The 25,730-nt window shown below is 37.2% G+C and overlaps 1 protein-coding gene across 1 annotated transcript in view; it reads right to left on the bottom strand.

The window, feature by feature from the left end:
- Window positions 1–3,350: 3,350 nt before the first annotated feature.
- The window catches only part of CHSY3 (chondroitin sulfate synthase 3), a 170,660-nt gene continuing 148,280 nt past the window's right edge, over window positions 3,351–25,730 (bottom strand). The window contains exon 3 of the mRNA XM_005502786.4: window positions 3,351–14,522. Coding sequence (XP_005502843.2) covers window positions 12,957–14,522 — 1,566 coding nt within the window. The 3' untranslated portion in view covers window positions 3,351–12,956. The remainder of the gene's footprint in view (window positions 14,523–25,730) is intronic.

The following is a 25,730-nucleotide window of genomic DNA, read 5'->3' as shown; positions in this document are numbered from 1 at the left end:
TTGTTCTTATAGAAATGCCAAAGGAATCAAATGTGACTCCCTCTGTCAGCCTGTATATTTTTGATCTCAGGAACAATCCGTTGGCAGCTCAAAGTTTAATCAAAGCAATGTAATTTGACAACCTGCTAAAACCTGTGAGATCAAGATGTCTTTCCTAGAAACAGGATGCCATTAAACATCATCATCTCCACCACCACTGACCCTTTAGAAATCTTCCCAGTTTCAACATTAGCAGTTTGAATTAACAGTAATGATTTGTGGAAGGTACCTGTCTGGCTTGAGTAACCTTTGACCGATTGACAACACATGCTCCATTTTGCATAATGCAGTTTCCTGAAGTTTCATTGAAGAGATTGTAAGTCATATGAAGAGTACATTTTTGACAAGGGCAATGATATTTATTGTGTCCTTATTTCTTCCTTGACAAGCTTAATAAATTTGGTGGAAGCCATACTAGAACTCAAAGTTAGGATAAGAACCATTAGAAACACAAATGCCAGCCAATTATCTTCTGCATTCCCTAAAATGAATGCTACTTTTCTGCATTTCCAGAGGTGAGCTCACCTCTATACACACAACCTTTCTTTTATCATCAACATAAGTTAAAACTGCCAAACCTTTGTTACGTTTTTAAACAAGCTTCTTATACAGATGTCTGGAGTGCATTCTGCTTTCCATTGCTGACTAATATATCTTCATTTTGTTCCGTTCTTTTCTTATTTGAAACATGGCTAGTAGGTCTCTGAGGTCCATTCTGCTTTTTGGCCTATATTTGTACCATGTACAAGAGGCCACCAAGTCCATTTGTGCGCTTCAGTGCACCCCAGTAACAAAAAAGCCTCATGTGGTTTTTGCCTGATACTGCCTTTGTGCTTAACCCCTTAATGAAATGATACACTGATTTAGGATCTCGTGAGGCCAGCTTTGCAGAGATAATGCTTTTACATATAATATGGTAGCATACAATTTCTTGCTGGTATGGAAACACTAATCATAAAAACATGAACTTGAACATTACAGACATTTCTGTTACAGTAACTTCCAATTACTTTACTTCACATATAAATGCTTCAGCTGGTAGAAATACTAAATAACAAAAAGAATGACTGAACAGCTATACATACATTTGCAAAGAAACGTAAGTTTTCCAGCCATGTAATTTGTGTTAAGATCAATGAGTTCTGCACCTCAGTCGCCTTGCAACTTAAAGTTCAATTGCATTGTTCTGGCTTTAGAAGTTTATAACTACATTACTCAATGGCAAAAAAATGTATGTTCCAGAAAATGGGTATTTGTATCTGCTTATAGAGACTTACCTCTACCACTGTGTAGATTTTCCACTTTAAGTGCCCCTCTATCAGACTCAAGAGTGCAATTAATTTGGTTGTACAAAAACTTTACACACTTTTTTTTTTTTAATGTCTGTTGCCTGAAAAAGAGGAACAGTGACAGTAAGATAGAATTTGTCTTCATGGATCAGTTTAAAACAAAAACAAAAAACAAAAAACAAACAAACAAAAACCAAACCAAACCAAACCAAAAACCCAAGAAAATCCCACCAAACAAACGAATACATAGTTGTCTTATAAAGGTGGTCTTTAGATAGGATCACCCTACCTTTGAACATACTTCTTCTGAAGCTGTTAGCTGAAAGTTATTCTTAGAACAGCATTACTCTTTGTTCAGCATTTTGCTTTTGTCAGCTGGGAGTAAGCAAAATGTATCACCCCTAGTCCATCCCTGTAAGTGTTATAAAGCCTACTCCTGCAAGCTACTGGCACTAGCGAACAGGCAGGGACATCTGATGTCTACTCAGAAGTGGGCAGCAGAGAACCATCCATCAGCCAGGAAACTGGACTGAAGCCACAACCAGGTCCAGATAAAATGTAATGAAATCTGGTTTGTTCTCCTTCCCTTCCACACGTGGACATTGCCCTTTAATTTACATCAAAGCCTTATCTCCTGAAATAACTGCAAAAAAGTGGGAGCTGTGATGTTGGTACCTAATAATTGGTGTTTGGTGGGTATTTTAGTCCATTAACTCCATTTGCAACTGCTGGAGTCATGGCCTTCAAGTCAATGGGATGAAAATGCGAAAAAGGAACATGAGTTTATAAAAGACTGTAGAACAAAATTACAGTAATTAAGAGACACTGATGAAAGAACAAAGTGTAAAACTAATGACAGGCTAATGCAGAAAGGCAGACTGAAAGCATTTCTACAATCTGAGATGAGCTGACAACTGTGACAAAGTGAGAGAGGGAATGGGAAATCTGTTAATGAGCACAGCTCCCTGCTCTGTCAAGAGTCCCATCTTTGAATTATCTCCCACACATTCTTAATGCTTTGTAAAGTAAAAAAAACCCACACAGATAACACAGCATAGTCTGTCATCGTTGTGTTGTAGTCCTGGGCCACTGTAACCAACAGGAAAATCTGATGGCTTCTCATTGTGAAAATTCATGGACTATGGTGTTCACCATCTGCACAAATCAGTAACTTTTCCCCATCGTTTTCACTGCCTTTTCAGTGGGTTTCGAAGCCAGCAAAAATGTAGTTGCATTTGATTGCTGGTTAGTTTTAAGAGAACAAAGGCACAAAATAACTATTTTAGCACTGAAGTTAACTGTTTGTTAAGCAGTATCTGACTATACAAAAATGAGGGAGGTTTTTCTTCTCACTTATGTTCACCTTTTTTGTAAAAAAAATATCTGTCAAGAGATGTGTATGCTCTGGCTCTACTAAGAGACATTCAAGTACGCAAGGAGTATGTCTGAAAGGCAACCATATGGTACTGAGACTTGAATCAGGTACCTAGAACAGGTAAAGAAAAGGTAATTTCTATTGAAGTCAGTGTTTTTCAATGTTTATTTTCAGTTTGATTCTGACCCAGCTTACACTCTGGGCCTTTGGAGCATCTTCTAGCTCCGGAAGGACATTCAAGCCCTGTCCCAGAATCCAGAGCAAACAGGATTTATGCAAACAGTGGTTTCGCTTCTACCCTCATCTACTAGTGGGTGGAGGGAGCCATGGGGCAGTCTGAGAGGGTCCCTCCAGGGACCAGCTGAGGTTGTGATGTGTGCAAGAAAATCAAACACTGAATTCAGGGCTCATCTTTCATCTGGTCACCTTATCATCTCTGTGAACAAGAAGGTTTTCTAGAATAGCTCGCCTTTCAGTTTAAGCTGTGGCAGCTTCAGCAGAAGTCTTAATATCAAGGTGGGAATCTCAGCATATGTTCTTTCACTTGCTTTTAATTTTTTTGTTTCTCCTCCCTTCCCCAGCTAAATCTTTCTTAAAAGAGGTTTTTTATTCTAGGTCATCAAATAACACGTTCTGCACCTCTTAAATGAAGCCTTGACATTCCTCTGTTTATTTCAATTGATGACATTTTACAAGTTTTTACTTCTCCATACAGAGCATTGCTGTTGGTGATTTTAGAAACAGAACATTTTAATAACTGGTGAGATACTCATGAGTTCAAGGTAATTGCTGCCACTTTCCAAACTGCATTTCTCAACTCTACCCACAAAACACATCTGTAGAATATTTTTCTTCATATTTACATTTTTTCACAGATTACAGATCTAAATCAGTTTGTGTTTAGGATTTCTATTTGGATTTAAATATTTTGTATGAAAAGCATGTACTTATGCTTAAATATTTTTACTATAAGTAAGATACATCAAATTTTATTAAGTTGGGTTTTTTTCTCCAGACCAAAGTATCTAATATTAACATCAGAATTTTCAGAGTTGCCATAGTAATTAGTGATAGCATTTTTAGTGCTGGTATATTCCCTTTCAGTTTGACAGCTTCTGTGTTTAAAATAAGTGACTCCTGGAAAGAAATGTGGTTTCAGCATCACAATGTCAGTTGGCTGACAGCATCTGATAGCATTCACTACAATTACAGAACAGGGGTAAGGATGGAGGGGACACCTTCAGCATACCTTTCCTGCAACCACTTTATAACTAATTCTGAACTTATTCATGCTTGTCTGTTCCTATGCTGATCCTAAGTGATAATGCTGTGTCGTATTTTGCTTACAAAGAGAACAGAAATTACTGACTCAGGAAAATAGCATTTCCATTATGGTAGCCCGACTGACCTCCTTGAGTGGAGGGTTCAGAGCTCCTTGTAATGGGAACTAGGGAAAAAAACAGAGACACAATTGTCTCTTTAAAATTCAGAATGTCCTGACAAATGCTCACAGTCTGACAAATTTAAAGTTACCTATTTCCATTTAAGGAATCTAACTGTAATTAGCTTTAGAGCTTTTGAATATGTAATTTTCCAGTTAGAAAGAAGAAGAACAGAAGAAAATGTGTGAAGAGCATTCATTTGCAAACTATACTGATACGTCCCTGTTCTTTTCTACTTTGATAGGAGTGTTGTGAAGAAGCCTATGTAATTGTTTTGTCACAAAGCAATGCATTTAGCAGCAAGCACATACTAGAGAGTCTGGAAAAAAATGCAGTATTTCCACATGAAGGATAAAAACATGTAGTTTGAAATGAGAAGGATAAAGAATGGCATAAACATGTACTTCCAGAGTTGCCCTTGCTGCTGGAGTCCATAGTCCCTCTTCATTTTAAGAACAACAGCTTGAAGAGGATTAGCCTTCCACGTTCTCAGCAGCACACTTCTTCGTGTATCTAGAATAACATTAATGGCTCAGCTTTCTTGCTTTTCATTATATTGCACTGGCAGAATGCTAGATTTCCTGGAGATAAAATATAACAAAAAAGACTTTTGGGCTGCACTACATTACAGTGCATAGTCTTAGTGAATTGAGTGATGGTCATATTTCCAAACAATGCTGGGTTCATTTTTAGGACCCAAAAAGAACTAGATAATGGGACTCAAAATTCATGCTCATCCTTTCAACACTTGAAACCCTAGCTGCTGAAGAAAAAAGTAAACAAAATTAAAAATTAGATAAATCAGCATTATATAAGCTGTATTTATTTGCAGATCCATTTACCATGAAAAGAAAAAAACAAAACCACCTTACAGATGCTGACTTGAGTTCAAGTAAGCAACTGTAGGAAAATAGATAAGAGGTTACTCAGCACTGGTTTTGAGAGTTCAACAATCTTTATACCTTTTTTTTTTTGTAGAGGGAATGGCTCTATGAGAGGTAAAGGGAACTAAACAGTCTTTCTGTATGCTCATAGGAAAATATCTGTGGGGAGAATTTGTGATCAAGCCAGCAGGAGCCTGCTCTAGTGGGCTTAACCTCTGAGTACTAACAAACAGAAGTTTCTAATTAGAAGACAATATAATCTCAATTACAAACCAAATACAATTCAGAAGATGTACTGTAACATTGGTATTGCCATTTATCTACCACTAAGCTCCAACTGTTAGTATTAAAGACGGCTCTCCCATCTTATTTATGCTGTTCAGAAAAAGAAAATCCCAATAACACAGCACTGGAATAGATGTTTACCACAGGGTTGGGGCAAACCAACAGGAAGACAAACACAGGTATTTTATTCTCTGATAAAAAGCAAACAGAAGTGGAAATATTTTAATATTAGCTTGACATTTGCTTCTTAAGCCACCCCCAGGTAAAGCAGTGGCATGCAGTGCTGCAGAAATGTTTCCTGTAACTTTTCCCATGTTTCTCAAGCAGCACTGCAAAGCACTCTGTACCATTGCTTAATGGTTACATCTGTGCTAGTCCTTTAGTTGTTTTTTATTAAACCTTTCTAAGCTCTTCTTTCCTTCCTGCAGTTTTTTCCTTCTATTGCTTGTGCTATTTTTCCCATCTACTTTAATGTCTACTTTAATTAAATTTCATGTTTACACAGGTACTCTTGTCTCCTGCATTGTGTCTGTATCTTCTTCCTTTCAAATATATGTCCTCATATTTCTTCCTCTGTTTATAACTGGCTCTTCTCTTTACAAATCAAGGTGAGTAAAATTGGTTACCCATAGACTAAATTTCTACTTCACAAGGCAAAAAAAAGAATAATCCATTCTCTTGGCTCCTTACATAACTTCCCATGCACTTTCCTTCTCATCACCCATGAGTATTTGCTCCTGTCACATACACAGCACTTATGCTTTCTTTCCTCAGGGCTTAATGAATGGGCTTCCTCAAATGGTGCCCAGCTGAGTGCAGGGAGACCTGGTGGCTCCCTGTGGAACATGGCAACATGTCAAGCATGAAGAAAAAAAAGGGAATATTTGGTTTCTTGCATGCTTCCTTCTTTGCCCAGTCCCATTTTCTATCAGAGCAAGGTTTCTTCTAAGAGTCTTCTGGGCTAAATCTTGGTCTCTCTGGTCTCTTCTGTACATGAGGGCAAGATCCAGGGATCTGTCCTTGCGTCCTTCCCTTAAACACTTGTTGATCATGGCAGAAGTTATTACTGATATAATTCTACAAGCAATACAAATCACCTGCTACTGGCAGTTCTGGAATGGAAAACACAGCATTTCTCATTCACTTTTACTGGACACATCTTCCTATAACTTGTTTTGTTAAAAACACCTATACTCTCTGGCCATTCTCCAGTATCAGCACATGCCGGGTGTATGGCTCATCACTTGGCTTCAGCTATTTAAATAAATGTGCTCAGCTTTGTCAACAGAAAACATTCACTCATAACTCATCTTCATTTTGTATTTCTAATCAAGTAAAACAATTGTATCAATGCAGCAAATAAAAGACCACAGATGAACATACTTTATTTCAACCATGTAGCTCTGCTTGCAAGGTTACACCAGGTGTATACTACTGTCCAGAAGCCTTTGCTTAAAGAAATTCTTTCTCATTTAAAGTAGTGATGTGACACATAACAGTGTGATATATGAAGTTATAGTGGAAAGACTAGATCATCTTAGGCACAAATAGAACAAGGCTGTCAATTATTTCACTCCCAGTTAAATAACTATAAAGTGTCTCAAGTCTAAAGAGACCAAGAAAAATTCGTAATTGCCAGCTAAAGTATCATTGCAGTGAACCTGGGCTTGCTGGTCAGAACAAACGAGGCGTGAAAGGTCTATAGTTTTGGTATTGCCCCACATGGCTTCAGCATTTGTCATTTTATGTAGAAGAGGAATGCAAAGCAAGGCAAACAGCTTTCAGGAAGACAGCAAAGCTAAGTTCTGCTTTAAAACAATTTTTGTGTTACACTCTGTTAGCGTAACATGGGCACACACACCTCTCTGGATTTACGTAATTCCTCTCCATCCTGCCACCCATGAAACACTTTTTACTGCACTCCTCACTTAACTGCATTCCTCATTTTTCTTCAGCTGATGGCAGCACTGGGTTTGGACTGCTCCACGCAGTCACACATTAGAAGCATGAAGGTGGATCCCCAGATGCCATGATGCTTTGTAGAAACTCAGGCTTCTACTTCCTACATCTGTTCAAGTCAGCCAGCTAAAACAATTGTCCTTACCTGGGAGCAGATCTGAGTGTTGGTTTTGAGGATGAACTATGCCCAACAGTTCTCTCTCCAGTCACTCATGGTTCAACCACCATCCTCAAAGCATTTATTCATCTTTCCTTTAGTCAGCAGTGTATGGACAAATGTGTAAAATAAGTATAGTTTATTCCTCCATATTACCATAAACAAGGGCAACAGCAAGTCATAGAGGCTTCCCAAATAACAAATAATAAAAATGTTAATGATCTCAAGCACAATCATTTTTTTTCTGATCATTCATTTTATTCTTTCTATCTTGCGTGTGTGTATTTAAATAACTTAAGGGCAATTTACCTAAGTTAAAGTATTTGGCACCTGTTAGATGCCATACATCTTTTTATTAGGACTATCTTCACAGAGCTCATTGCATTGCTGGTACCTCCTTCAATGGCTGTGACCAGAAGTTGTTGCAGCAGATGTATTTGACCCATGCACCTACCATCTGACTATGCCACACGAGAGGCCCTCTGAATCTAAGGATCAGTCTCTCAAAGGTTTAGGTAAGTCCAGTAAGTTTTGGCCGCTGTATGAACCTGGATGCTATGTCCATAGCTTTGCAGTTACTTAAAATAATTGCTAGACATGGCTGAACTGTGAAGAATACTACCACACTAGAAGTATCCTGCCTGGAGCTAAGGATCTTCCCACCAGCACTACAAAAGAAACAAAATCCAGAAGCCTATGGCAAATAGTGCAACACTTGATCTCTGCCTACATGGTTAAGCTTTCCACTAATGTTAAATAAAGCTAAATCATCAAGGATGCCTTCATTTTATCTTCAAGGTTCCTACAAATGGCAAACACCTCTCTAGTAAATAGGTACCTAGAAAACAAGGATGCAAAATTACACTTTGTATCATACAGTCCATATGCTTATACCTTAATGACCATTATTTACTTTATTAAAATTATGGACCTGATCAATATGCTTCTGGAATTCTAGATAAAATATTTGAAAGTGCAAAAAACCCCAAACCAAACAATAAAAAGGGATTAAGAAAATCCAGAGATTTGGTTCATTTTCCTAGACTTACGGATTGGAAAGTTTTTGCATTTCCTTGCCTTGGTGGGATTCCAGTGTGAAGGAGACCAGATGAAGGGATGAAGTAATAATATTCAGAGCACTTTTAACTTACAGTGACAGGCAACTGGAAAGAATTGGAACCAGGACTGGAAACTCATTTGGCAAAATACTCTAGTTCAGCAGTTTTATATGGCAGTGGCATCATACCAACACAATAGAAATATCATGCTAGCTCCAAAAGTTTCAAATACTGTAGTTAATACATACCACAAATGGGAAGACCAAAGGAAAGAAAAATAGGAAGTAAAGAGTGAGTCATTAAAAACCAGCTTATTAATCAAGTGAATAAATGCTAACAGAAGCAAATGTAAAGAAAATTCTTCTAACAAATGAGAGAATTAAAAATGGACTGAGTTAAATTTACATGTTACTAACAGATCTATGACAGAGTATAATCATCAGTGATATTCAGTTATTGTAAATAGTTAGACTTTTGTGAAACATCTGATTGTCCTGCAGCTTAGGACCATAATCAACACTGCCACCCTCACATCATGATTGACTTTTGCATAACTACTTGAGGCATTTTATTTTCTTCTCACCTGATTCTCTTTAAAAAATAGAGCAGAAACACACAACTTTCCTCCAGTCAGTGGCTCAAGAATTCTTAGTCCATATTTTTTTCAAAAAATTTTAACTGATTTCAAGTTGCAGGAAAATCAGATGTAGATTGCACATGCGTTTTGTTTATAGCTCAGCACTCTTCGGAGCAAAATCTCTGTGGCAAACTATGCCTTCAGTAATCACTAGAATTACTTCTTAAGAAACCAGAAGTTTAAATTGCTGATTTGCTCTATTTAAAGAAAGTAGTTGTTAACTAATGCTCTTTGGAAGTCTCCACAGTTCCTCAGGATCTGCAGTACACTCCTATGAGCTGTTTTTACCAGCATCATAATTTTTGCAACAGTCTTGAGGCATTGTTCAGCACACACTGCTTTGAAGGCCCTGAAGGCACTTCTGTGCATATCCTTTTAGCCTTTGATAAGTGCAGAAAGTGCCTTTCTCTGTACTGCTTTTTGGGAAGACCATTTGGCAGATTTTCCCCACATGTCCCATGATAAGGTAGGACTCCAAGTACATGGTCCAGGCCCAACAGCCCCACTGCATGGAGGGACTGCTGATTTTGCCCATTCCTTCACAACACTCCTTGAGAGGAAGCAGGGAATAGGTGTGCGACCAGACACCCTTTCCAACTGGGAACAGGGAGACACAGTATCTACACAACATACCCTGCTGCTCCCACACAATGAAACCTCAGTTTGGTATCCTCCTTTCACTCCTCCCAAGCCCTGATTAAAATGGTCTGTTTGCTTCCCAAAAGCAGCTGGTGGCAGCAAGTGGAGCTCTTCTGCGTTGGCTTGTGCTGTCTGTTTGCAACTCCAGGGAGAGGCACCAGGCAGTGTTGGTGGCAGCAAGGATGTGATGGGCAGAAGGTGATGACTCCCATGGCTGAGTCTCACACCTCCGCCTGGCCCTCTGCCTTTCTCCAGCTGGAAAACCAGTACCCTGCTCTAGAGTATACTCAGCAAGTCTTAGGAAGCCCAACCTGAACGCTTTTCCTTCATCCAAAAGATGCAAATACTCTGATAAATTAAGTACCCTGAACGGGAAAATATTTCACAATGGGGGTGGTATGGGGATTTCTGAGGTTTCTGTGTGTGTGTCTGTGAAAGGCAGTGTCTGAAAAGCCAAAATTCCAGCAGTTCACAACCTACTTCCCAGCAATGAAATCATGGAACCTATCCCCACGTCAAGGAGATTTTGGAAAAACTGGTCATTATGTTCTATTATGGATTAATTAGTTATGCATTTACAATGGGACATTATACACATAAAAATTTCATTTTACAATCAAGATTATGATTCAGACTAGATAAAAGCAAACAGCTGATTAGCACAGACATTCCCATCTTAATCTATATACATCCATAACATTACTCTAACACTTTTGTGCTTTTATTTCTTTTAATACGATCTCCTTAGAGGCATATTATCCCTTAAAGAAACTAACACAAGTTATCAAGTTATCTCAGGATAGTTATTTCAAAAGACAATACAACATATTTCATAATAAACATTTATAATCAGGTTTTTAACAAAGTAATTCATCATATAAACAAATGAATCAGTCAGACACTAAATAAATATTTGTACTGGTAGATACTAGCATTTTGCTTATATCATGTAGGACCTGATCCTGCAAGCCCTATGTATACATCTTTATCCCCACTGAATGATTGGTTTAATTTCTTGTTCTAATCTACTATTTTACTTTGAGCTGAGCAAACACTTTCTGGCCACTAATTTAAATATAATTGAAATAAGCACTGGAATACAACCCAGCAAACAATGATTCCCTTAGATGTCTTTGTAAATAATTATTTTTTTTTCCTGTTTATGAAATCATCACAGACATTTACCAACAGGCATTCAATTTTTGATATTTGCAATTTGAGCTCCACCAGTTACTTGAGATTGATTGAATAAACTGTATGTTCCTTGTTCTTGGTTCTCTAATTGAATAAAATATGACCTTTGCACTCAAAGAGCACTTTCCGATAATTATTTCATAAGTAATACTGAATTTTACTTTCTCCAGACACCGGAGCTAACAATAGTAGGCTAGTAAGGCAAGAGCCTCCAGGAGTATAACAAGCCAGGAGATGTCCTTGGGGAGGGCAGACAGCCATAAATTGCCTTCTATCTGTTCTTTTATTCTGAGTTTACTCATTCCTTTTGAGGGATGCCTTTTTCCTTGCATGGTAAATCCAGAAAAGAGAACTTCAGGTAAGAGATATTAACTGACTTACACACCTTCCTGGTGCCTTAGGAAATATATCAGGATAATTTCATACAAGTAGATGTGTCAGTGAATTTCAGTGTCTTAGCTATTTTTTGAAAGGACACACAGAAGGAGTCAGTTACAGTTTAAAATGTTTTTAAGCATCTGAAAACTTAAATTCAGTAATTGCTTACTCTTTCTTATACAGCTGTGTTTGAAATACAGTTTGAAATCAAGGGTACTGAGGTTATTAGCTGTACCCACCGTATTAAAGTTTGGCTGAATTCTGATGGTTTATTGTATGCATTTGAGCTATTATCACAGTATAACGTGGAACATTCTAAGCATGTGGCAAAAATAATGATGACTGTAACAAATTGCTGCCTGAATTGAAAAGTGGAACATATTTCGAAATTAATCTTTCTCTCTGTCTGTCTAAATATACACACACACACATATATAAATCCCTACAGAAACATTTCTCTAAAACACAAAAATTTATTTAATTATTTCTTATGTTGGGTGCATTTTAAATACTTTACTCTGGGAATCCACAATATGACAACTTCAGGCTGTCCAGAAAGATAAATCTTAAAACAGTCTTATAACCTCCACTAATATAAATATATTGGCAAGGAACTTTGACCAGCAATAGTAAATTTTGAAACTTAAAATATTATTCTACATTTATTTTTAAACAAAAAATTGCTAATGAGTACCAATATTCATAGAAAATGTAAAAAAAAAAAGATACTTCTAACACTCTGTATCAAGCGCAGCTTTATGAAAGGAATGTAAAAGAAAAATGATGTATTAGACACTCATTCTAAAAACAGAAACAGCAACTTATACTATGTGTTACAAAAAAAGAGAATTATATGTCTGTACTTTATCATAAATAAAACATTAAGTCATAGTTTTCTTCTTGTCTGCAAATAAAAAACATTGGTTCACAAATCTTCTAAAGTGTAAATGAGCATTTCATTAAATCCTGTTCCTTGTGAAAATAAACTTCATTTACACTTGGAATGAATCACCATGAGGAATTTCCTGTTCTAATAAGACATTTAAGGACCTTGGTAGCCAGTACCAGTTGTATTTGCAAGTAGCTCCTCAGCGTTTCTTTTTTTTTAAAAAATAAAGGTACAATCATAGTTATTCATTTACTTTAAAAATTCTAAAGATGAAGAAAAGTAGCATTTATACATATAAGTCCTCATATAAATTATAAAACTCAAGTTTATCTTATAGAGTTCCATCCCCAGAAGAAGCATAAAGCACTTTTGTGGTACCTTCACCAGTAAATATTTGTATCACATCAAATCTGAGAAATGCAACAAAGATGATAGTGCATCCCAAAGCTGAATGAGAACATTCTTCTGATGCAGTCTCTTATCATAGATGTCCTCCATGGGATCATACGATTGCTGTGACTTGACTGAATTTCAAATAAAGAAATATCAAGGAATTCACCTCATGAGTTCAGTAGGTATAAGAAACATCAGTGAACAGCAGACTCATCCCGCTTGAGGTCAACAGTCTTTGGAAGACAACGATGAGGGAGTTTAAAACTATGACAGAAAAATAAAATAATAATAACAACAATGAGGTAAACTCCCCTAAAGAAGACAAATGGGCTGATATGTCAGGAGACAGTTCGATTGTACCTGACACCCAAATGTTTCTGTAGCCAGAGTTCAGCGAGCTGCATGGTAGAGGCAAATGTACTTGCTTTGGACCCTAAACACATTTTATATTGTTTCGGATCTAAATTGGGGTCACACTGAACTGGATGAAAAATATGGACGACTCCTACTTCTTGACTTCTGAAAGCCTTCAAGCCAGATGTTATCACTTTAGTAAACAGGTCTACATCCTCAAGGCCCCAGCCTTGAATTGAGGTATCAAATCCACCAGCGGTAAGTAGATCACTTTTGTAAATACAGGTAATTCCAAATCCGTACTCCCTCCAAAACCCCGTTCTTTTTGTGAAAACAAAGCTACTGTCAGCTGGAAGGTGGCCTCTGTATGTTACTTTTGGATCATATTGGCTAAAGATGATAGGGTAGTAAACCTGTTCTCCCTGAATAGTGTTGTCTCTGCATCGCTGGAGGAAGTCTGGTGTGAATACCAGATCAACATCACAGAACAGCAGCAAAGTGCCATTGTCAAATCGAGATGAGGCCATTTCAAGACCCAAACCTCTAGAAAACTTTCCTGTCATGGGAATCAGGGTCATATCTGCTTTAGGATACTTCATGTTGTATTCTTTCATTAGCTCTATGTGTTTCCTGGAGTCTTGGCCTGACTCGGAACTGAAAAGAATTATTGCCAGCTTTACATTCTGCCTTGTAATCAGACACGTCTTCTCAAAGTTATCCATAAATCTTGAGAAAATGTCAAACCTTCCTGTGAGAGGGACAAGAATATGTATTTTCTTGTCACTGCGTCCCCCAATGTCTTTGGTGCCTTGGAATGATGAGGAAAAAATCTTTAAAGAATTCGAAAGAAAAGAGAAAGACTGAGTGTCAATGTTAGTATCCTCCAGCAGGCTTCTTACATCCAGCTCCTCTGCTTCCTTGAAGAAAGGTTTGCTAAACAATTGCTGAAGGTAAGCATGGCGTCTCACTGGAACCGTCACTTTTCTTCCTTTGTGCCTTTTGTACAAAAGCAGTAAATCCAGGATATACTCTACCCCATGCAGAGGGTCAACCCTGCGGTAGCCATACTGTATTTCCTTGAAGTCAATGAGCCTTCCTCTAGATCTGGAGTTCTCATTTATCATTTCCATGACTTGCATCACAGTGTCATCCAGTGCAGCCCGCAGGACACTGCTAAGGCTCTGCCGGGGTGGCTGGTTCTCCATCATCGAGTAAAGAAATTTTCCTGTCAGGAACTCCCATTCAATAACTTCATCCCTTTCATGTGGTTGGAAATGATTGAAAGATGGCATCAATCCCAGTAGCTGATCTTCCTTATTTACTTCACTGTTACTCAGCCTACTCATCAGGGCACTTTCCCTATGGAGCTGGATGGTCCGATAGCGCAGTTCAGAAATTTTGCGACTCAATATGTAATTGTGCAGCCTGTATTGGTAGGCTGGTCTTTTGTTTGGATGAAGTGTAATGGCTGTGTGGATCTTGCTGTTGTGAAGATCTTGAATGTAACCCTTGCGGTTGTGTTCATAGTTTTCATGGAACAATTGCTGCATCTAGAAAGAGAGAGAGACAAAAAAAAGACACTAAGTGGAAGCACTTCTAACCCACAAATGGACCCACATTGGCACTGTTGATCATTACCAATTCTAACAGATCACAGCTATTTTTAGGTACAGAATTTAAAGCATTCAGTAAGAATTATTTACTCTGTTTTGGTCTCAGTTTCAGTACTCTCCACAGCAAGCAAATATTGTCCTCTAACTAAACAGAAGGGCAGATATCTTGGGTTTATTTTCACTTCATGTAACTGAAAAACTAAACACTTAACCAAAGGTCTGTAGGTAATATTTCTGAGTTCCTAGGTGCAGGCTGAATGCTGCTATGTATGAAACACTAAGACTTCGCCTACATCTAAACCCTTATTAGCATAGATTTTTACTGAAAGGTTAGCAACACTTATTATGTTTTTCAAAAAGACCTTGGATTTATGTCTATGGAGTACAAGGCTGCTTGTATTTCCTACAGACATAAGCAAAGGGATAGTGCTACTTAAGATTAAAAAACTGAAAGGACTTCATTTCAACAAAACTATTTTTTTCCATGTGGACAAAGAATTCAATGGCTGAAATATAACCATTGGAATATGTGTTTTGGCAGGAATACATATAATAGAGTACGTCAATTAAGCTACAGATCATGCTAATGTAACTCACCCCGAGTAATTTCCGATGTATTTCTGTGGCAAGAAAATACATCCTACTTCTGTCAAATTAGCAATTGTAATATCTTCTAAACAGAAGATATACACTTTATGGCTTAAGCACGGGTCTAGAATTTAAAGCAACTGCCTTTTTTACCTTTCTGTGCTAGCAGCTAAACTGTAAGCAAATAATAAAACTTTCTCTGACTCAGTTTCCTTCCTAAAAGAAAACTTAGATCAATATTTATTTAATGTGATGAATGTTTATTCTTAAATGGGAAGTGATATGGAGGAGTAAAATATTAATGTCATAAATACATCTAAGATTCACTGCTCTTTGCTAAGCTAACACCTACTAACTCCTGAGAAACAGAATTATTTCCCACAAGTAGTAGAAAAAGGAGAAGAGGCTGACTTTTTCATCTACAAACAGACTGGTCTGTAACTAATACATGAGGAAAATGTGCTAATTAGATATGAAATGTTGTTCAAGGAGGTGCTGTAAGACTGAGCTATAATTAGATTTCGAGATGGGTATTGAAGTTTGTCTTTTATACACTGAGGAAATCAAGAGAGGTGAGGTCTGATGACACAATGTCTCAGACTCAAAGCATTTAGCTCATTTTACTGCAATTCTTTCTAGAACAAAGGTTTTGCTAATAGCAGTAAAATAACTCCTAACAAAGCTAAGCACCATGACAATTATTTAAAATCCATTAGCACATACAAAAAGGTACACATTGTCATATATAGAAAAACAGGATTTTAATACAAATTTTCTAGAATCTCTCTCCCACCCCATTTAGACCACAAATTACTCTTCTTGCATGGCTACTACTATTAGCCAGGTTGGTGTTTCTGAGGTTACAGTCATGTAACATGGAGAAAAGCAAGAGTCTAATTCTGAGAGTGAAAAAACATACAGTTACAAAATTCCTCAAATAGTCACTATTCCCAGAACTCCGACCTAAAGCTGTCAAAGCACATCTGTTCTGTCTTGGGAGGTGGGTTTTTTTTTGTCACAGGATATGAGATGAACCAGGGATGTGAGGGTTTGAGTGATTTCTTTGCTATCACAGAGAACAGGAATCAACACCATCAGTACTGAGTCAGTGTTTAACCAGCAGTGCTGGCAAAATCAAAATGATCAGGTGAGATTTCAGTCTCTCCAATTATAAATCACACTTCTTTGATGGTCCTTTTTATTTAAAGCTGTCCACTGTGTGCTCTGCAAGGTGACTGTGCTTCTGTATTCTCCAGTTTTTCTGGAAAAATCAGAATTCATTATTTTCATGTTTAGAATTTCATATTAAAATACTCCTATAGGAAAATAAAGAAAATGTATAACATTGAAAACAAAAGAAAGAAGGGGAGGATGTTTAATTGCTAAATGGTATCAGCATTATTCCCCACAAACCCTGACACTTCACTCTTTCCTAAGTCCTCTAATCACTTGAGTTTTTCTTCATCCACAGTGAAGAATGGTATTTGAGTATAACAAAAACAACCCTTAACTACCTTTGCACATTTAACTTTTGGTACCTGAATTTTCATAGTGATTTTCATTTAAAGTAATATAGTATATTTTATCCAAAAGATTTTTAACAGATAACAAACTATCACTGTAAAACAAAATGCTGTTTTTCTATTGTGCAAATTCTTTTATAACCCTTGACTTATTACAAGCTGAGCTTCACAGCAGATTCATTAGCAGTACTCATTTAACAGGAATATTGTATTAACATAAATACTGCATTTTTATTACATTCCAATTTCAGATGCCTGGGTGTATTAGATATGCTCCACTGAAATCATAGTGAGAGGATGCACTCCATTATACTAATGATTTTGCTTTTTATAATCAACAAAAGATTAACAGCAGCAATGAAAAATAAAATCAACTCAGCAACACGATATTAGCGCGCACACACAAAACTGTACTAATCCATTTTAATTTATGTTACTGAACACTTTTAGTAGATCTCAATACAGAGAAAACAGTTCAAAACAAATGTGACACTGGAATCATAAACTCTTCCTGAAGTAATCTGGTTTTAATCTTGGTGCCACAGAGAAATTTGTTTCCAATATTGCAGGACAAAAATATATTTTTACAACTCAAATTATTAACATCTAAATGAAAGCAATTCAATGTGATCCTAACTTTGCTTTGAAATTTCTAAGCAAAGTGGTCAAGACTTGGAGGCAAAGGGAAAGATTATTAAGTTTCCTGGAAAATGGATCTGTGCAAGTGTCTGAATTGGTCAATGGAGTCATCTGCAAAATGAGGTGATTTGGGAAGTGGTGAGATTTACTGAATCTATATTAAATTTATTCAGCATGGTAGAAGTAAACCTGCTTGCAAAAGTTCTCATGATTTTTAATACCTATGTAATAAAATGGCAGTGTAAATTCTGTGCAGATAAATGCAACGCACATGTGAAGAAGGCAATTCTAATTATACCTGAAGAATGTCAGACTGTGCAAGCTGTTAGCACTCTGGAAAGAGAACCTAGTTACACAGTAAGCAATTCTGTGTGTGAAAGGAAAAGCAAATAGCATGACGACAGCTCCAGAGTGAATCAGTAACATCCTTATATGGTTGTGTCCATAGTGTACCTGAATCTTGAAACCTGTGGGCAGGTACCTCATCAATATCATGATGTCCCATCCAAAACTGATAAGATGATTAGAAAGGTACTAACCAAGGCCATCAGATGATCACAAACACAGATGATTAGATGAACAGTTGACTAGGGTGAAAGAAAGTAATCCAAAGAGGGCCAACCTCGAGATCTATAAAGTCAGTAGCACCATAAAGGGAAAAGATAGCAAGTCACCATCTCATCACACATACAGAACTACACCACATGTAATTATGCTCTCAGGATTTAAAACCAGAAAAGTAAATACATAGCTCAGTGAGAGAACTTGCTGGAACAGTAAGCTGCTGATGGTGAAATCTTGCATGGCTTCAAAGAGTGAGCCAGCACGTTAGTGGAAGACTTTCATCATTGCTATGTTAAATGCAAAGGTATACTTTCCCCACAATACTGGTGTGCTCAAGACTTCTAGAGCTCCAGCTGAGCCTATATCACAAAATGTCTTTACTGTTGTACACTCCTGCCTCAGCTTTTTCTAATGGTTACTGCAGAGAGAGGATATTTTGTTAAACGAACATTTAGTCTGAGATGATACAATCACTTCACATTCACTGAAAATGGTGAATGGGAGAAGTTGTCTTCAATTCAATACAATACACGGTGGCACAAGATTTTATTTTTTCATATTGCATGCCTTTGTGACATTCCTGAAGAGTTTCCTGTCTTCTGAACAATTCTTACAGCACAACTAACGCAAGAGTTGGCAAGGACTTCTGCTTGCCTCTTTTCATGCTGCTGAAACTTGAAGCTGGCAAGAAATCTGAATAATTTAATTGTGCTCAGAGGAACTCTGAACTGCAAGCAGAAATACAAAAATAAAATGAAAAGAAACAAATTATAATAAAGGCAATACCTCATTATTGTGTCAGAGAAATACAATAGCTAATACGTAAGCACAGTGTAATTTGCATTGCAAGCTCGGAAATAATTGTAATCTCTGTGATTTAGTGATGTAATAAAAAAATGAATGTTCTTATTACATATACACAAAAGCCCAAACAAACCTACTTTATTATTGCAAGACTATCTCATATTAAAAGATTGAATGCAAATGGTGGTTTTTAAATAAACACAATTTTTCTTTGAGCATTGTTTAACAACATTTTTTCCCATTTAACAGAGAAGACATGGAACTTAATCCTTCATCCACTCTAGCTGTACTGAAATCTACAGTAGCACTAAAGTGTTGACCATTTTATCAAAACTGGACTTTTAGTAAATTTAGAAATAAGAAGTGAAGTAACTATTTCTGGTCTTTCTTCACCCTGCTCTTTAGAGTTTAGCTCTCATAAAGATGAATATCTATTCACCGATGATCACTGAATTTTTCAGTGACTTCAAGGGGCATTTCATCCATTTGAAGAACACATGTAAAATCTACTGTGCTCAAAATGAAATTGTCTGGCTGAACAGCAGCAAGCTGAGTACTTTAATCAAACGATGAGTTAAAAAAATAAAATCAGGTTACTAGAGGCACAGGAGGATGTTCTCAATAATGTATACTATAATAAAGTGCACCACTAAGCTGTGGATGGTCATAAGCTTCTGGATGAGATAAGAGATCTCAGCAAGTCATTTGATATGGTGCTACAAGAAAAACCACCAGCCTGGAAAAGACAAGGATTAAGACTGGAATTATGAAATGCATATGCAATGGATAAAAGAGAAGCAATAACCAGCTATGTTTAAATGAGGAACTGCTATTTTGGAGGGAAGTAATTACAGAAGCTTCCGAAGAACAATATCATACCTCATGACAATGGCACAAAATCTGGGACACTGCTCATGACGTGAAGTCAGGGACAACATGAAGAGACAAGAGGAGAAGACACTCCCCAAGAGGAGCCAGAGAACTGGGAGAAGCAACACTTCAGAAATTCAGCTGTTATAATAATACAACACACATAATCTTACAGCCATGGTTTTAAGAGGTATGTGACTAAATATCTCAGGAAAATTGACTTCTTGAACTGGAAATAACTGACAACTAAGGAGAACATAATACTAGCAGATAGTAAGGTCACATAGAGAGATTATGAAACATCAGTGATTTTGTGTTGCATCAGTCAGAATAGTTCTGAAAGACACACCAGACAATTTCACACAATTCTTAATCTGAACCTTTATCAAATGCATGGAACCAAATCAACACAAAAGAGATTTGCCAGGACGAGAAACTTTCCTATGAGAAAAGGTTAGTGTTACTTGGCTTGTTTAACCTTGCAAAATGAAGGTTAAGAATAGTACTGTATATAAATACATTAAGTAAATAAGAAAGTGATAATGATAGCAAACTAGCCTTACGTTTACCTGGGAAGGAAATTAAAGGAAAATTTCTAGCTGTCAGAAGAAGGGTGTAGAACGGATTTTCAATAAAAGTAACGCATACTTTTAATCACATTACAAAAAATCCCAATTGCTTGTGACTAGAGAAATCAATGACTTGAGAGATCCATTCAGTTTTTCCTAATGCTATAGTGTTCAGCTTTTAGTAAGAATTAATTACATATTATTAATTGGCAGCAGTCAACCTTCCTACAAACAGACATTACATTGAAAATATCTAACTTCCTCTTTCTATTCACAGTCCTCAGCCAACAGTAGTTCCTTATATTTCCACTTAGTGTAATACCTAACAAATGAGCTTTATATCTGCAAAAATGATGACTGGTAATGCAACAGCTTTATAACACAACCATTAGTTTGTAGTTTATAACGCCATCAGAGTAACAATGTTGTGAAGCATTTTGCCACAAAACCAGAACAAATATTAATGTTCAAATATACAAATTATTGTAAGGGATTAAAACCTGCTGCTATCTCTATATTATGCCCATCACTTTAGCATATGATACACGCAGAAACAACAGGGAAAACTGCAGTGTAATTATAATCTGTGCATGATAGTTAAATGCCATGTATACAAGAGTTACAACCTGCTGCATATTGAAAGGCAAATCCACTAATTCTCCTAGAGAAATAAGTTTGAGCCCACACGGCCATAGAAGAAAGTGCACCATACTCTTTTGTTTCACACATCATTAACAGACACATTAAATAAATTAAGCACCAGAATCAACTGTCTTTCTGCTGACATCATCCACTGGATGAACAAAATCTGATGTAGTGATTCTAGCCCCAGTATGTAGGGGTTAGTAAAGAAAAAAATTACAAGCAAGCACCACAAATTATATTAATAACTTCTTCAGCATTAGGACTGTTTACTGAGTAGAAAGGGATCTAACTTCTTATTTGCAGATTCGCCAGGTATGATATGTAGTGACCAAAACTAAAAAAGAGCTATTTTTTTTAATACTTATTAAAAGTAGAACTTTATAACTCTTCTGCTGGCCCTCACTTTAATGAGATTAACAAATAAAGGTTAATAGCAAACCCTTTTGGAACATTTTCTCTGCACCTCCTTCTTCACATTAGTCAAGCCATTGGACTGAAATCAGTTCAGGCAGGTGACATCAAGAAAAGCTAAGATAAAGCACTCATAAAACAGTGCTGCACTGTTAGTAGACTTTTTTGACATTTCATCTCTTTATAGTTCTAAACTAAACAAACCCACTCCAAATCCCAAAGTTTTCCTGCAATGTAGGACAGACAATACAAGAAGGATGTATAAAGTCATGCTGTTTCAGCTACTGTCTTGCTATAGGGATACTTCACCAAGCACACAGTGTAATAAAATCCAAGAAATCAGTAGAGACAAATAAAGTATGTGCTAGAAAAAGAATGGTAAATACTTGAACTTTTGGAATTTAACTGATAAACAGGCAAATTAAACAGCATTGACATGCAAATACAACAGCACACATGAAAGAAAACAGCAAAATGTTTTCCATTACCCTCTGCGTTATCTAAGTGGAGTAATTGTGGTTTAAATAAATTAGACTGACACCCTTTCACCTTGCTTAGGTTTTGTCTGTCTGTTGTCACTAACACCCTTCTTTGGCACAAACCAGCCTTCAGAGCACCACAGGTAATGGGGAAAGGGTGAGGGATTAATGAATTGCTAACAGTCCAAGAATGACAGTGAACAACAGCCCACCAGTCACTGAAAATCTTCCTTCCACTGGCACGTGAAAGGGAAAAGGCTGGCTCAGAAGTTTTGATGATGATGAAGATCTGACTCATTCTCTGTCCTGGATGAAAAAGGAGCGGTCATCATGGAAATGGTATAACTGATTTTCATAACATAGCTTAAGCTTTGTATAATTCAGTGATCTTCAGACCTGTAGTTATTCCTCCACCCTCATGTCATTGAGAGCTCAGGAGAGCAAAGCACATCCATATTCTCATGGAGTCACACAGTGAGACACTGGCAAGTGCACTGGAACCAGCTACACATGCTTACAACATGAGTCTTGGGAGCTGAACTAATTGAATATATATCTGTCTGCAGTTGTTCCACATTACTGAAGGTGATTTATCATAGCAGCATTGCTTGCTATTGGATCCAGGTGACAGCCCCAAGCATGCATGTACTTTATATCCTTTCGAAGATCCTGGCAGACATATACACTTTCTTAAGCAACAGGTCTTTGCTTAAAAGTTTTCCAAGTGATAAAACTGTCCTTGGGCTTCCCTCAGCCAGGTGAAGGGGCAGACCACCCTTAGGCGAGCCAAACCATTGCAAGCTCTCAGGGATCTACTGCCAAACCAGATCTCACCCATGTTCCTGCCATGCCACAAAGTCTGCTGCAGCTCCCCATACAACCACACTTTCTCAGGGCTCTGCCTCTCGCTCACTCATGGTGGTTGTGCCTCGGGTACTTTGTCCCTGAGAAACAGGGATTCTGATTTTATTCCTGCAGTAAAGAAAGATGCCCAATATTTGATTGCCAGAACCCTGCTGGAAAATTTAAGAGATTGCTGCCTTGGTTTCTGAGTAAACTGTTCCACCTCAAGGATAAAGAGATCTGACAGCTGTTTGCTACTTGTCAGTGAGCTCTCAGAAAAAAGTCAGATCTGCGAGAACAGTGTAAAAGGTGTTGAATTTGACTGTTTTTTTCTACTCTGAGCTTGCTCACAGGTAACATTTATTCCCAATCAATTTTTTTTTTTGTTGGAATTTTCCTTAAAACAAGACATCCTTTTAATAGCTTTGTATACAGCTCAGAGAATTTGAAGCTGTGTAACATCCTACAGCAGTATCTATATAAATAATTCAGAAAATACAATACATATTGAAATTCTATCTTCAGACTGTAAATGTTCTAGGGTCAACAAGTAGTACATTAAAATGCTCTCCTGCTGAGCCCTAAAATAATATGCTGTGATGAATGTAAAGAAAATAAACTTTCATTTCAAATATAAAGACCAAGATTTCAATGATTTCTGGTTTAGATACACACAGTATGAGACAGGTGCAGAGTTGATTAATAAGTGCTATTTCACAAATTTTACGATTTGTTTCATAACTTTAATTCAGCATTTTAGAAACAATAAAAACAGACTCCTCTGCATCTGTATCAAGTCTGTAAAATATTTCATCATTAAAATAGCATGCTTAATTTCATTATAATTATCTACCAGCTAGCTATAATCTGTATCAACTACACTTAACAAGAAACATTAGTTTTTTATGTACTTGCATTATTTACAGAATTCGTATTATATTTTTAAAAGAGCATTTCAAAATTTGATCACAAAAGTAATACATAATCACTTACAGAAAACAAAACATCTTCAGTACAACTCACTAAAACTTCCCAAAGTTCACACACAAAACTTCATCAGAGCATTTAAAAATATTTCTACTTACAAAACTCATACTTCTTTTTAATATGCACTTGATGAGCAAAAGAAGAGGAAAGTTACTTTGACAACATCTTTCACTTAAGGCTAGACCATTTCTGAAGATATTTTACAGCCATCATAGAATCAAAAACTTAAGACACAGAATCACAGAATGTTAGGGATTGTAAGGGACCTCAAAAGATCGTCCAGTCCAATCCCCCTGCCAGAGCAGGAACACCTAGATGAGGTTACACAGGAATGTGTCCAGGTGGGTTTTGAATGTCTCCAGAGTAGGAGACTCCACAACCTCCCTGGGCAGCCTCTTCCAGTGTTCTGTACCCTTCACTGAGAAGAAGTTCTCAAATTTAAGTGGAACCTCTTGTGTTCCAGTTTATACCCATTGCCCTTTGTCTTATCATCGGTTGTCAGAAAGAAGAGCCTGGCTCCATCCTCGTGACACTTTACATATTTGTAAACATTAATGAGGTCACCCATCAGTCTCCTCCAAGCTAAAGAGACCCAGCTCCCTCAGCCTTTTCTCATAAGGGAGATGCTCCACTCCCTTAATGATCTTGGTTGCCCTGTGCTGGACTCTCTCCAGCAGTTCCCTGTCCTTCTTGAACTGAGGGGCCCAGAACTGGACACAATATTCCAGATGTGGTCTCACTAGGGCAGAGTAGATGGGAAGGAGAACCTCTCTGGACCTACTAACCACCCCCCTTCTAATACACCCCAGGATGCCATTGGCCTTCTTGGCCACAAGGGCACAGTGCTGGCTCATGGTCATCCTGCTGTCCACCAGGACGCCCAGGTCCCTTTCCCCTACACTGCTCTCTTACAGGTCGTTACCCAACTTTTTCTGTTAGCAAAAATTTATAATAATGTAAGTTTTACTGTGACTATGAAATTATTTATTAAAATAAATGAAAGTTACAACTAACTCTATTACATAATAGATATATTTTGAATCACGTATTTATTTTTACTTCTTGATCTTAAACTGTCTCTTTCTCACTGTTTCACTGATTTGGCCATACAGAGGCAAAACCATAGAAACGTGAAATTATTAGGCTTCAACACTTGCATCAGAAAAAAAAAAAAAAAGGAAGAAGTCTTTAAAGGTCATATATTTAGTCATAAACATCAAATTCCATCCTTTGGCTTATGTAAAAAACATTAAATGGTCATTTGATGACTGATTTTCTTTTCAGAATTGTTTTAGACCCAGTGTTATTTGTTTAATGATAAACTTCACTAAAACATGGTGTTGTGCATCTGCATATCTGATCAAAGATCTGAACACTGTTATTATTTTTCTAAGTGTATTAATAGCACAAAAGCTGATTCCATATACACAAATTATATATAAACTATAAACCTGATTTTGTTTCTTTTGTGCTACATGGGTAATGTCGCATTTGGTGTAGCAACATATCCCACTTTACAGGATTACCCCAGAAGGAATTTTTACTGAACAATTTCCCTTTTGTTACACAGAGAAAGGTCATGGGCAAGTCCATTATTCTAATGACAAGCTGGGTTTTTCAAGCTTTTGATTTTTCTAATCCTGTGTTTTATTACAGAGAATTATGGAATACTTTGTGGCTTGTGACAGATGGTTTGGATGTCCTCTGGACCCTTGTGCATCAAGCAACTAGTACGTGTTCGTCTACAATTGTTGCCAATAACCTACAATGACACTCAGTGGTTTTTATCATGGTTGTACTCAGCACAGTAAGAAGGCTGAAGTTCTCTACAGTGTTACACCAAAAAGCAGTTTGTTCTGTGATTGTGTGAAGATTCAGGGGACAGTATTTATTCATAGATACTTGGATAGAGCTATTTCTAAAAAACATAGGTGTAACGGATCCCCTCTGTTCTTCACTTGTAGAGACCAGCGTTCTCATATGATGTGTTTTGGTTCATCCAGCCCACTTCATGTTACCCGAACACGTTTGGCGCAAGAGAACTAACACCCTGCAGTGGGCCCGAGGCTGTGCTCTTTGGCTGTACTTCACACTGTGACTTCACTACTATCAGACAAGCTGACACAAGGACAGAGTCTCAGCACATGATCTGCAGTCCTGTCATATCGCCTGATGTGGGAAAGTAACTGCTTCCACCCTAAACCCTGTCATGTGCAATGCATG

Source organism: Columba livia, chromosome Z (assembly GCF_036013475.1).
Source record: "Columba livia isolate bColLiv1 breed racing homer chromosome Z, bColLiv1.pat.W.v2, whole genome shotgun sequence".
Taxonomy (NCBI): domain Eukaryota; kingdom Metazoa; phylum Chordata; class Aves; order Columbiformes; family Columbidae; genus Columba; species Columba livia.
Note: the sequence above shows the minus strand (reverse complement) of the source record. Positions and strands in the feature narration are given on the sequence as shown.